Source organism: Puma concolor, chromosome E2 (genome assembly GCF_028749965.1).
Source record: "Puma concolor isolate L17-30 chromosome E2, mPumCon1.1.hap2, whole genome shotgun sequence".
NCBI lineage: Eukaryota > Metazoa > Chordata > Mammalia > Carnivora > Felidae > Puma > Puma concolor.
In genome coordinates this window covers 19,998,208-20,010,115 of record NC_141681.1, presented here as the reverse complement: position 1 = coordinate 20,010,115, position 11,908 = coordinate 19,998,208, and the positions used below count along the sequence as shown (strand labels likewise).

Here is an 11,908-nt window from a genome sequence, read left to right as displayed (position 1 = left end):
CAAACTCCGTGCCCTGCCGGAGGCACTCACAGAACTGCAGCCTCTGGGCTGTCTTTGGGTGAAAACAGCAGTTGTGCACTGGGTAGACCATGCGACTGGACCTACTTCGCGGGTGTCTGAACGCCGTGGTCTGTGGACTCCTGCTTCTCGTCCTGGGCCAGGGTGAGGCTCCCTTGAGGGGTGGCAAGGGACGGGGGTCGCACTTGCCAGATTCTGCAGAGTCAGGACCTGAGGCTGCAGGAGGGAAGGTCCCAGAGAGGTGGGAACGGGTGGAGAACCACGGTGAAGGAAACTTGCACCAGACTGAATGCTGGAGCGATTCTCCGGAAACCCGGGGGGTGGGCCCTCACAGGCACAGAGAGAGTTGGGGCTGTCTGAGCATACAACATCAGTGATGCAAGTAGGGCCAGGAGCTCTGAGCAGCGCCTGGTGACGCAGGCGGGGCTGGGGGTGGGGGCATCATTTGGGATGTTTCCTTCTTAGTGTTTGTGGTGGAGCCGGCGCTGCCCCCGAAGAAAAATACCAGTAATAATATTCCTGATGCGGTTTGGCTTTGAGTGTTGTGCCCTTGGCCAGAAGAGCGTCCTGGCACCCACTGAAGACCCCTCTAAACGGGCCCCAGGCAAGGTTACTGGCCCTTGGGGAATCTGGCTATTCAAGCCCAAGCCCCCTGCCTCTGCATCCTAAAGAGGCTGTCTGTTTCCTCTTCACCCCATGCACCCACCTGGAGTGAGGGCACCTCTTGGCCTCAGAGCAAAGGTGTCACAGAGCACTTTGTGTCAGCTTCAGGTTACCAGTAGTTTAGGCTATTCTGGCACCATGCCTCGGTGTCTGCAGCTCCTGTGCCCCCTCTGGCCAGTGTGATCCTCTCACCCAAAACGGCCCCACCTGTGAGACCTGACTGTCCTCCCTCTTCCCAGTTGAGTCTGCCCTGGAGACATCCACATTAATCCCTTCCCCACGGCCCACCCCACTTCCACCCTTACTAGCTGCTCACGAGGCTCTCAGCGGTCACCAAGACCTTCCAGCAGGACGATTAAAAGTGTTAATATTTTGGATAGGACCCACTTTCAAAAAGAAATAATAGACAAGCCAGAAGAGGGCATAGGTGATATGTCTGACCCTCTCGTGTCCCATCCGGCCCTGGCTCCTTCAAGGTCCCCAGGGCTTTTTACACACTGCTCAGTTTACCGAAGAATGGATTTGTGCACACATCCTTGGTTTTCACCTAAATGATCACAAATTTCCTCCCTTTCTGGCACCCAGCTTTTCTACTTCCTGACACAGGGGATGACTTCCCTATACCTGTACATGGTAGAGCTTCCTCATACTGTTGCATAGAACGGTTTCTCTTCAAGGATCCTTGATGTAACTGGCCTCTGATCAGGGACATTTCAGCATTGTGTCCTTTGCTATGACAACATTCAGGCATTGGAGGCCAGTGGCCTCAGTGAATTACATGGACAGATATCGCACCTGGCAAGGAACTGTGTGTGTGTAGGCAGCATGTTACTGGGGAGAGGGGTGGGCCTTTGACTTGGAAAAACATTGCTCAGTTGCCCTCTGTGGAACCTGTGAGTGCTGACTCTGATCTTATCCACATGATACGGCATCAAGCATATTGATCCATGCTGATCTGATAAGTGATCTGGGTAGAGGTAGGCAGGCAAGCTGGGAAGGGAAAGGTGGGTCTGGCAGGAGAGCCTGACTGAACATGCAAAAACCAGTGACAGGCAGGCACTCGCATGGCCACTTCCCCTCGGCCCAGGCCCCCTTGGGCATCCTCCACAATACCAACAACCCTCTCTTCAAACCTGGAGTCACTGCATTCAATGTCCTTCTGAAAGAAGAGTGGAAGGACACTCCTTTCACTCTTTGATAAGGGTGTTGGGGGCTCAAGAGTGGAAGCAATAAACTGTGATTGGGAAACCCAGGAGAGCTTCCTTGTGGAGGTGCACGGTCAGGATTCCCACAGATGGAGAAATGGGAACGACCTTTGTTCAGGGTAAAGGGAAGTGCATGAGAAAAGACAGGGAGGTGTGACTGCCCATCCTGAAGCTCCTCCTTGCTTTCAGGACTCAGTTTCTGGGTCCACCTTCAAGGTCCCTCATCCCCTGTTGTCTCTGATCTGTAGGTGGTATAAATCCCCAGAGTTGTTTTTTGGGTTTGTTTTTTCCCCTTTTATTATGGAACCAGGTTCAGATTGGCCAAGTTCTGCAGAAGCAGAACCTGAACCTGCCGTAGGGAAAGCTCCAGGGAGTCAGGAGCCAGTGAAGTTAACACCAGGAGTATGGGGAGCCTGACTGGATACCTCCCTGTACCCCAAGGTACAAAGTCAGGGCTGCCTGCAGCCACACAGCATCAAAGGGCTTCCAGTCTCTGGTAGAATAATATAACAAATCTGCTGTATCCATAATCTACCTTCAGTAATTACGACCTGAGCAACCTGGTTTTGTCTAGACTACCACCTCTCCCTCGCACCATTATTTGAAGCAAATCCCAGATATTACATCACGTGTAGATTTTTTATCTCCTATTAAAAGAAAAGGAATATATAGACATAAAACAATATCATGATTTCTTTTTTTAAAGATTTTTTAATTTTTTAAATTTTTTTCAATGTTTATTTTTGAGAGAGAGACAGAGTGTGAGCAGGGGAGGGGCAGAGAGAGAGGGAGACACAGAATCTGAGGCAGGCTCCAAGCTCTGAGCTGTCAGCACAGAGCCCGACACAGAGCCCAAACTCACAACCTGCGAGATCATGACCTGAAGTGAGGTCGAAAGCTTAACTGATTGAGACATCCAGGTTACCCAAGATTTTATTTTTCAGTAATCTCTATACCCAACATGGGGCTCAGACTTACAACCCTGAGGTCAAGAGTTACATGTTTTAACGACTGAGCCAGCCAGGAGCCCCCAATATCATGATTTCTTAATGCAATCAAGCATCTAGCCAAATGTTCTTATTTTGTATTATCTCATAAATGGTATTTACATATTTTTTTTAAATCAGGATTCAAATAAGGTCCATACTTTGGAAATTGGTAGACGTGTTTCTTATAACAGTGTTGAGACATGATTCACATAGCAAACCATTCACCCATTTAAGTGTACAATTCAATGGTTTTTAGTATATTCACAGAGTTCACCACATCAATTCCTCCTTTCCTCCAACTTGAGCCCTAGGCAACCATCAGTCTGCTTTATGTTTCTATGGATATGCCAATTCTTGGCATTTTGTATAACTGAAAGCATCCAATATGTGATCCTTTGTGATTGACTTTTTTCACCGAGCATGAGGTTTTCAAGGTTCATCTATGCTGTAGCATGCTCAGTACTTTTTTCTTTGTAGTGCTGAATGATATTCCAACATGTAGATATGGTACATTTTATTGATCCATTTAACAGTTGATGGACATTTAGACTGTTTCCACTTTTTGGCTATTATAAGTAATCCTGCTATGAGCATTCATGTGCAAGTTTTTGTGTGGACATATGTCTTCAATCCTCTTGGGTTTATATCTAGGAGTAGAATTGCTGGGTCATATGGTAACTCCATGTTTCACTCTTTCAAGTACTGCCAGATATTTTTCCAAAGCATATACACCACTTTATCTCCTCACCAGCAATATGTGAAGGTTCCAGTTTTTCTACATCCTTACTAACATTTGTTATTATTGGTCTTAAAAAAAAAAAGTTTTATTTCTTTAAGTAATCTCTACACCCCACGTGGGGCTTGAACTCATGACCCCAAGATAAAGCGTCATATGCTCCTCTGACTGAGACAGCCAGGAGCCCCATTATCCACCTTTTTTTATGTGAATCTCTTTTAATCTTCAGCATCTTCCTCTGCTTCTCTTTTATTTTCTTTATAATTTCGTTGTTACGTTGAAGAAACCAATTTAGTTGTTCTGGAGAGCATCCCAGAGTTTGGCCTTCGTTGATTATATCCATATGGTGTCTTTAAACTATTTCTCTGTCCCCAGTATGCTTGTCAACTTGTATTCATGCATTTATATTCTCAAGGCTTGACCAGATTTCAATTTTATGTTCTGCTTTGTCACGTTTTGGGGCAAGACTACTTCACATAGCGCTATGGACTCTTCCAATAGAAAACACACATTGTCTGATTGTCTTGCTTTTTGTAACAAAGTAAGTTGTTGACGTCACAGTGAGATTTCAATGAGCGTTTCTCTTAGCACGAGTGAGGTGAACACTTCTTCGTGTGTGTATGAGCCATTTATTTGTATTCCTTACTCTGTCTGAACATACTGTCTCATCATTTCCTATTCTTTCACCAAGTACATGCAGCTGGCATATTTCTTACTCATTTGTAGAAATTCTTTGTTAAGTATATCAGCTTGGGGACACCTGGGTGGCTCAGTCAGCTGAATGTCCGACTGCGGCTCAAATCATGATCTGACAGTTCGTGAGTTCAAGCCCCACACCGGGCTCTCTGCTGTCAGCGTAGAGCCTGCTTTGGATCCTATGTCCCACCCACCACCACCACCACCCCCCGCCCCTTCCTCGCTCACGCGTTCTCTCTGAAAAATGAATAAACATTTATTAAAAAAAAAAAAAAAAAAGAATATCAGCTTGGCCCCTTGTGTTAGGTGACTTTCAGTCACTTCCTCCCGTCCCTGATCCCCACAGTAGGAGAGGTTGTACTCCCCTCATAACATCATCACTTTGTTTGAAGGATGCTTGCTTTTTTTTTTTTTTTAACTTTTTATTTATTTATTTTAGAGAGAGAGAGAGAACGAGCAGGGGAAGGACAGGAGAGAGAGGGGGACAGAGGATCTGAAGCGTGCTCTGTGCTGACAGCAGAGAGTCCGATCTGGGGCTTGATCTAACAAACCGAGAGATCATGACCTAAGCAGAAGTTGGACGCTTAACCGACCGAGCCACCCAGGTGCCCCTGTTCTAAGGATGCTTTCTCTATGTCATTTCTTGCCACCTAGAGCATGAGATCCTTAAGCACAGGAGCCTTGGGTGTCCAACTGCCACAGTTCTACTGCCTCACTGTCAGCAGAAAGGACACTCTCACCCCTTCAAGCTTATGTGACCATATGTTTGAAGCTCCTGGAGGTCAACCAGGTGCTAAGTCCCAAGGAGCCTCACTGAGTGTGGTAGAAAAGGCCAGGGCCAGACCCAGCAAGGACAGTGGGGGGGGGGGGGGGTGGTGGGAGAGTAGACACACAAAGGTTAAAGGCAGGACATTTGTAAAGCAAGTGTTTATAAGTCAGAGTCCCTTGAGCTGAAGACCAGAAGGAGAGGGCAACATTAGTAGCCTGAGAGGGCAACTAATTGGTAGACTCAACCCTGATGTCCACTTCTCTGCTCACAGGCCAGGACTCTGCCAGCCCCATCCGGACCACACACACGGGGCAGGTGCGGGGAAGCCTCATCCACGTGAAAGGCACTGATGTGGGGGTCCACACCTTCCTGGGAATTCCCTTTGCTAAACCGCCTCTAGGACCACTGCGATTTGCACCCCCTGAGCCCCCTGAATCTTGGAGTGGTGTAAAGGACGGGACCTCCCACCCAGCTATGTAAGCAGGGAGTCCAAGGAACTCCAGTCCCTGGGGTGGAGGGTACTCTGGGCCAGGTTACAGTTGTCATTTCATCTAAGCCTCCACAGCCAGTCTCCCCTCTGAGTTTGATGGGTCCTCACATGCATTTTTTCCACGAGCATGCAGAGGCTTGGAAGGGCAAAGTAACTTTCCCAGGCTCGGGGCTTGGCACTTAAGGGGCATTAGCTCCAAGTGCTGAAGGGATGAGCAGAGATACAGATGTGCCTAGGTTCTAGTTATGTCAAGTGTTCTCTGCCACCAGGGAAGGTGTCTCTGGGAGAGGTTGAGTTGGCTCCATGAACCCTATGGGAGCCCCTGACTCCAGCAGCAGATACTGTAGATCCCTGAGGAGTAGAGGACCCCCACTGTGTGCAGTTACCGTGCCAGTGGCAGGGCCAACTGCCGTTGGCCAAAGGGCTTGCGTATGTTCTTGCTACTGGAAACCATGTTGGAGTGATGAGGTTCCCTGACAGTCTGACTTGAGATGAGGGATGCCCCACTGCTCTTCTTGTGAGAAATTAATATCCACTCATGCAGGCAGCACATGTGTGTGGGCTACTCCCCTGCTCCCGGCCTGAGTACAGGAAGACAGTGGTGCCTACCAACACATGCAACCCATGGGTTTCAGAGAGACCCCCAAAAGTCAAGATTTCCCAGCCTCAGGAGGATTGCTATCCAAGGCCCTTACAACCTTGAGGCCTCCCGGGAAGACTGGGCTCAATCACAGCTTCCCCAGAGCCTGTGGCCTGTAACTTGGTGCAGAGGGGATTTAGGGAAGGACCATGTGTGAGCAAGTTCTCAGGGGAGGTGGGACTGAGGGAGGCTGGGAGAAAATGTGGGCCCAGGATCTCATTTTGACCATGGTACGGCCACACTAGGTGTCTGCAGAACATCACTATCACAAATGAGATGTTTCTGAAACTGCTGAATGCGACCTTGCCTTTCACCTCCATGTCCGAAGACTGCCTGTACCTCAGCATTTACACACCGGCCCACGCCAGGGAAGGCTCCAATCTGCCCGTGAGTGCCAGGCCCTAGCTGGCTGGGGTATGGGAGGACATTTCTTCTGCAAGAAGATCAGAAAGAACAAGATCAGACTGGGCACTGCTGCAGCGTGGACCCTGTTGAGAAGCCTCCCACTAGTGGGTCCAGGGGAGTGCTTCTTACTCAGCATTAATGGCTGACCCTTGGCCATGGGGTCATAGAACCCTGACTGCTCCCGGAGGTCACAAGCTGTGGCCCTGGGCTGGACCCAAGGCTCACCCAACCAACTCATGCCCAGGAGACCCACTCGGGTGCTGTATCTGTTGGGCTTATGAGAATGGAGAAACTTTTGTTTGTTTACTTATCTACTTTTGAGAGAAAGAGGGGGCGGGGAGCAGAGAGAGAGGGAAAGAGAAAATCCCAAGCAGGCTCTGTGCTGTCATTGCAGAGCCTGATGCATGGCTTGAACCCACGAACTGCAAGATCATGACCTGAGCCAAAATCAAGAGTCAACACTTAACTGACTGAGCCACGCAGGAACCCTGAGAGTGGAGAAACTTTTAATTAATGTGCATGTGGGATGATGCCCCTTTTCTTTCCACATCAGAGAGAGTTCTGGGAGAAATGGAGCCAGGAGGAGAGGGCCCCAAAATATCAGAAGTCAAATTTTCCTGATAGAAATTGGGTCACCCTCAGCCCAGGTCATGAAGACGCCACCCTGCCCGCCTGCGTTCTATCTATGTGGTTAGGCAGACAGAGACAAAGTGGTGGTTAGTCTAGGTAGCAGCCCCAGTGGCTGGATGGGAGCCACATGGTGTCTGTGCTTTAATTTCCCCAGGTGTTGGTGTGGATCCACGGTGGTGGGTTTACGGTCGGCATGGCTTCCATGTATGATGGCTCTGCACTGGCGGCCTTTGAGGACCTGGTGGTGGTCATTATTCAGTACCGCCTGGGTGTACTGGGCTTCTTCAGGTGAGCCTGGGGTTGGGCAGGGCAATGCCAGCTGAGTGAAGCCAGGACAGCCCCATAATCCCTGTCCCTGCCACTCTCAGCACTGGAGACAAGCATGCAACCGGCAACTGGGGCTACCTGGATCAAGTGGCTGCGCTACGCTGGGTCCAGCAAAATATTGCCTATTTTGGGGGAGACCCTGGCCGTGTCACCATTTCTGGCGAGTCTGCAGGTGGCACAAGTGTGTCCTCACATGTCGTGTCCCCCATGTCCAAAGGACTCTTCCATGGTGCCATCATGGAGAGTGGTGTGGCTCTATTGCCCAGCCTCATTGATAGCTCATCTGATGCGGTCTCCACGGTGAGTACCCCCAACTGTGGGAAGCTGCTTCATCTTTTACCTCTCAGCCTCCATTACTCTGTTAAATGAGGACAACGAGGACTACCCTGCCATCAGAGCACTTGGGAAACCACCACCTCTCCGGGGATTGCGGAGGGGCTCAGGGATCAGAATCCACAGAACTCTGCCATTGCAGAGGCTGAGCATGTTCTATGGCCCGCAAAACTGCTGCCCTACTACCTGTGAGATTTGTGGTGCACCTGCCCCCAGCTGGGACCTTAGACAAATCATTCACCCTTGCCTGGAAGGATGAGCCAGCCCCTGCCTGGTCTCTTTACAGATGGTGGCAAACATGTCTGCCTGTGGCCAGATTGACTCAGAGGCACTGGTGGACTGCCTGAGGGGCAAGAGTGAAGAGGAGATTCTGGCCATTAATAAGGTCAGGCTGAGTGGATGCGTGTATGGAGGAAAAGGACTGACAGGTGTGGGGAACACATCCCTTTCATTCTCTGGGCAAGTTATTCCATCTCCACACATTGGTGTCCTCACAGTCTTGAGCGGGAAGTTGAGGCCAGGCCATGCTAAGCCAGCTGTAGGACCTCCTGAGGGAGAGCGTATGGGTGTCCTGGATGAGCTGGGAAGGAGTGACTGGGATCCAGAAGCCATCAGAAAAAGGGACTTGACTTTGTGGGCCCTCTCAGCCCTTCAGGATCATCCCTGGCATGGTGGATGGGACCTTCCTGCCCAGGCACTCCCACGAGCTGCTGGCCTCTGCCGACTTTCAACCTGTCCCCAGCATCATTGGTGTCAACAACGATGAGTACGGTTGGCTCATCCCCTCGGTGAGGCTCAGCCCCAAGCTCCCAGGTGCCAGGAGTCCTTTGGGGAGCAGGGCTCTGGGCTTCATAGCTCTATCTAGGCCCATCCTACCCTCAACTTGAGATTCCCCCACTACCCAGGCCTTGGACATCTCTGACACCCAGAAGGACAGAGAGACTGTGAAGGCTGTTCTGCGGAATATGTTGGCAATGTTGGTGAGGCTTCTGGGGTCCTGCCCCAATGAAGAGGGCCTTTACTCCAGTCCAGAGGCAGGGAAGACCTATCCCCAAGATACCGTGTCCATGCATTGTCTCCCATGAGCAAAGGCTGTGTCACCCTGGAGCTAGGCCCCTTCCTTCCATTCCCTAGACCATCCCAGGATCCGTCTGCCCAGCCCGGACCCTGCTGCCTCCCTGCTGCCACCAGCCCACCTAACCTGACTATTTCTGATCCACCTGGGGTAGGTGTTGCCTCCTCAGTCTGTTGACATATTGATGGAGGAGTACTTAGGGGACAGTGCAGACCCACAGACCCTCCAGGTCCAGTTCCATGAGATGATGGGGGACTATATCTTCGTGATCCCTGCACTCCAAGTAGCCAGTTTTCAACGTGAGTACATCTGTAACTAAAGCCAGACCAGTAAGGGGGCAGCTCAGAGCTGTAGGTCCCTGGCAAGGTCTATTGGTGTCCAGGTCCCAACTCATGTCTATTTATTGGGCCCATAGGTGCCAGGCACGTGATGTCCCTTGTTTCAGTAAATCCTCATGGCTAACCTAAGAGACATTCCTCATTTTACAGATGAGGAAACTGAGGTTCAGTGACCTTCAGTGACGTACCTAAAACCACACACAATTTGAATCCAGGTCACGATTTGAACCCAGGTCCTTCCCACTGCTCTTGCTCCAGCCAGTGGCTCCCTCACCCCATTGTTCAGATTCCAACCAGCACTGGACCTAGCTCTCTCGTCACCATGGGTAATGCAGGGCGGCCCCAGGGAAGGGACAGCCATATCACGGCCTGTCCACCTCACCCTCTAGGTGTGCATGCCCCCGTCTACTTCTATGAGTTCCAACATCGGCCCAGCTTCTTCAAGGACACCAAGCCGCCCCACGTGAGGGCAGACCATGGTGATGAGATGTTCTTTGTCTTCGGAACTGCCTTCTGGAAAGGCTATGGTAAGTGTTCCTGGGTGGGGTCCCTCAGAGACCCCTCATTCTCAGAATGCGGGACAGGGCCTTGGCTGGGTCCCTGAGTGAGGGTGATAGCCCTCACTGTAGAGATGAGAGAGAGGAAAGAATCAGGCGCCCAAATCTTACAGCTAGAAAGGCTGAGCTAGAATTGGAGTCCAAGACTCTCCAGGCTGGGGTCTTCTCTCCCTCCACCTCTCCCCACTTCAACCATGGATGCCTGGCATGGGTGCAGAGGAGGGTGTTTGAAAAGCATATTTGTTTCTTAAATGATTTTGCAATGTCAGAAGGAAGAAGGGAGCCTCCTAGGACAGAGATGAGCCTAGTTTGGGCGGGGAGAGGGCCTGGCTCCCAAGGGCTGCGGGGAGAGTGGGCAGAGAGCCAGGCCTGGGAGGGCAGGGGAGGAGCCAGGGAAAAGTTGCACACTTGCACACGGGCTGGCGAGTGAGGTGGGGGCTGACCCGTGTGCTGGGCCGGGGTTGGTGCTCACTCACCTGGACCCTTGTCCTCTTGCTCCCTATAGTTAAAGTCACTGAGGAGGAAGAGCTGTTGAGCAGGAAGATAATGAAGTACTGGGCTAACTTCGCTCGAAATGGGTGAGATGGCACGCCCCACCTTAACCTCCAGGGGCTGTGCCGGCTTGAACCATTCAAGGTCCCCCTTTTCTGTTGTGTCTTACTAGCTTACATGTTTCCTTAATTGCATGGTGGTTCCTTCCCTAGCTTCAGGAGCCTGGGAGGGGCCTTGTGGGTGTTGAGCGCTCAGTCCATCTCCAGGAGCCTCCCTCTGACAGGAAGGGAAAAAACAGCCCAGGTTGCCCAGGTGGAGCTGACGCTCTAGTGGGAGGTAGTTTCTTTCCTAAGTCTAGAAACATCCCCCTGTCATTCCCCAAGCCCACCCAGCTTGTTTGGTACCTAGCCTGACTCCAGTTGGGGTGCCAGGTCTGGGCTCAGCAGGGCTCAGAGTGACTCTCCCCTGCCCTGCTGGGAGGGCATGTCTACAGGAACCCCAACGGCAAGGGTCTGCCCCACTGGCCTGTGTTCGACCAGGAAGAGCAATACTTACAGCTGAACTTGCAGCCTGCGGTGGGCCGAGCCCTGAAGGCCCACAGGCTCCAGTTCTGGACAAAGACCCTACCCCAGAAGATACAGGAGCTAAAGGAGGCGGAGGAAAATCACAAAGAGCTGTAACTCCCTGTTACATCCCTGTCTAGGGTGAGAGGGTGGAGGGGTGCATTTGGGTGCAGGTGGGAGTCTACCGCATATGCCCACACACACCCACTGAGGAGCTAGTCGCTTCTGCCTTCGTTCACATAGCCATTCACGCATGCTTCCAGCCAGCCAGCCCGCAAACATTTATTAAGGGCCTACCGCATATCACTTGCCAAGCCCCCCACACATCCTCTCATGTTAGACTTTAGACATACTCAGTGAATGAAGCCGGGGATGGGCAAATCCCGATGGAAGTGCACACCCCACTGAGCCTGGGGCCCCACCCCCTCTTCCTCACCTCTACCCCATCCCCACCCTCCCTCCCCCCTCCCTTTGAAGGAGGGTGCTTTGGGAAATGTTAACCACACCTGGCTCTCAACAAGCCCCACATGCTCTCCTATCTGTAAGTAGAAAATCTGGATGCCAGGAGCCCAGGAGCTCCGAGATCTTGACCACCGAGGCCACCAGCTACTGTGAATGTAAAAGTCCCTGCCCCACCCATTGTCCCCTAGACTAAATGTCATCTATCACTGACATTTAAACACAACACTCAAGGGGCGCCTGGATGGCTCAGTCAGTTAAACGTCTGACTTCGGCTCAGGTCATGATCTCATGGTTCATGGGTCTGAGCCCCGTGTCAGGTGCTATGCTGACAGCTCAGAGTCTGGAGCCTGCTTTGGATTCTGTGCCTCCCTCTCTCTCTGCCCCTTCCCCTCTCACTCTCTCTCTCCATCTTAAAAATAAATAAACATTTAAACACAGCATTCACTCACTCACTTATCTGTGTTCCACAGAGGTGACCAACTCCATTTTTTGTAAGAAGAAGGCCTGAGCTTGTCCATGC

The 11,908-nt window shown here is 51.2% G+C and overlaps 1 protein-coding gene across 1 annotated transcript; it reads left to right on the top strand.

Annotated features, from left to right (window-relative positions):
- Positions 1 to 11,825, top strand: CES2 (carboxylesterase 2). Its single transcript, XM_025920923.2, has 12 exons — positions 1 to 162; positions 5,348 to 5,552; positions 6,452 to 6,593; positions 7,396 to 7,529; positions 7,610 to 7,868; positions 8,188 to 8,286; positions 8,549 to 8,689; positions 8,807 to 8,881; positions 9,131 to 9,275; positions 9,704 to 9,841; positions 10,377 to 10,449; positions 10,857 to 11,825. Exons 1-12 carry the CDS (start codon positions 90 to 92, stop codon positions 11,041 to 11,043), a joined length of 1,671 nt encoding a protein of 556 aa, XP_025776708.1. The 5' UTR covers positions 1 to 89; the 3' UTR covers positions 11,044 to 11,825.
- The last annotated feature ends 83 nt before the right edge of the window (positions 11,826 to 11,908 follow it).

What these genes read in the sequence shown, in the direction of transcription:
- CES2 (XM_025920923.2), top strand. Translation starts at nt 90, where the DNA reads ATGCGACTGGACCTACTTCGCGGGTGTCTGAACGCCGTGGTCTGTGGA. An exon ending in GGAATATGTTGGCAATGTTG is followed by an intron (nt 8,882 to 9,130) that starts GTGAGGCTTCTG and finishes CACCTGGGGTAG; the next exon opens with GTGTTGCCTCCTCAGTCTGT. An exon ending in GCTAACTTCGCTCGAAATGG is followed by an intron (nt 10,450 to 10,856) that starts GTGAGATGGCAC and finishes GCATGTCTACAG; the next exon opens with GAACCCCAACGGCAAGGGTC.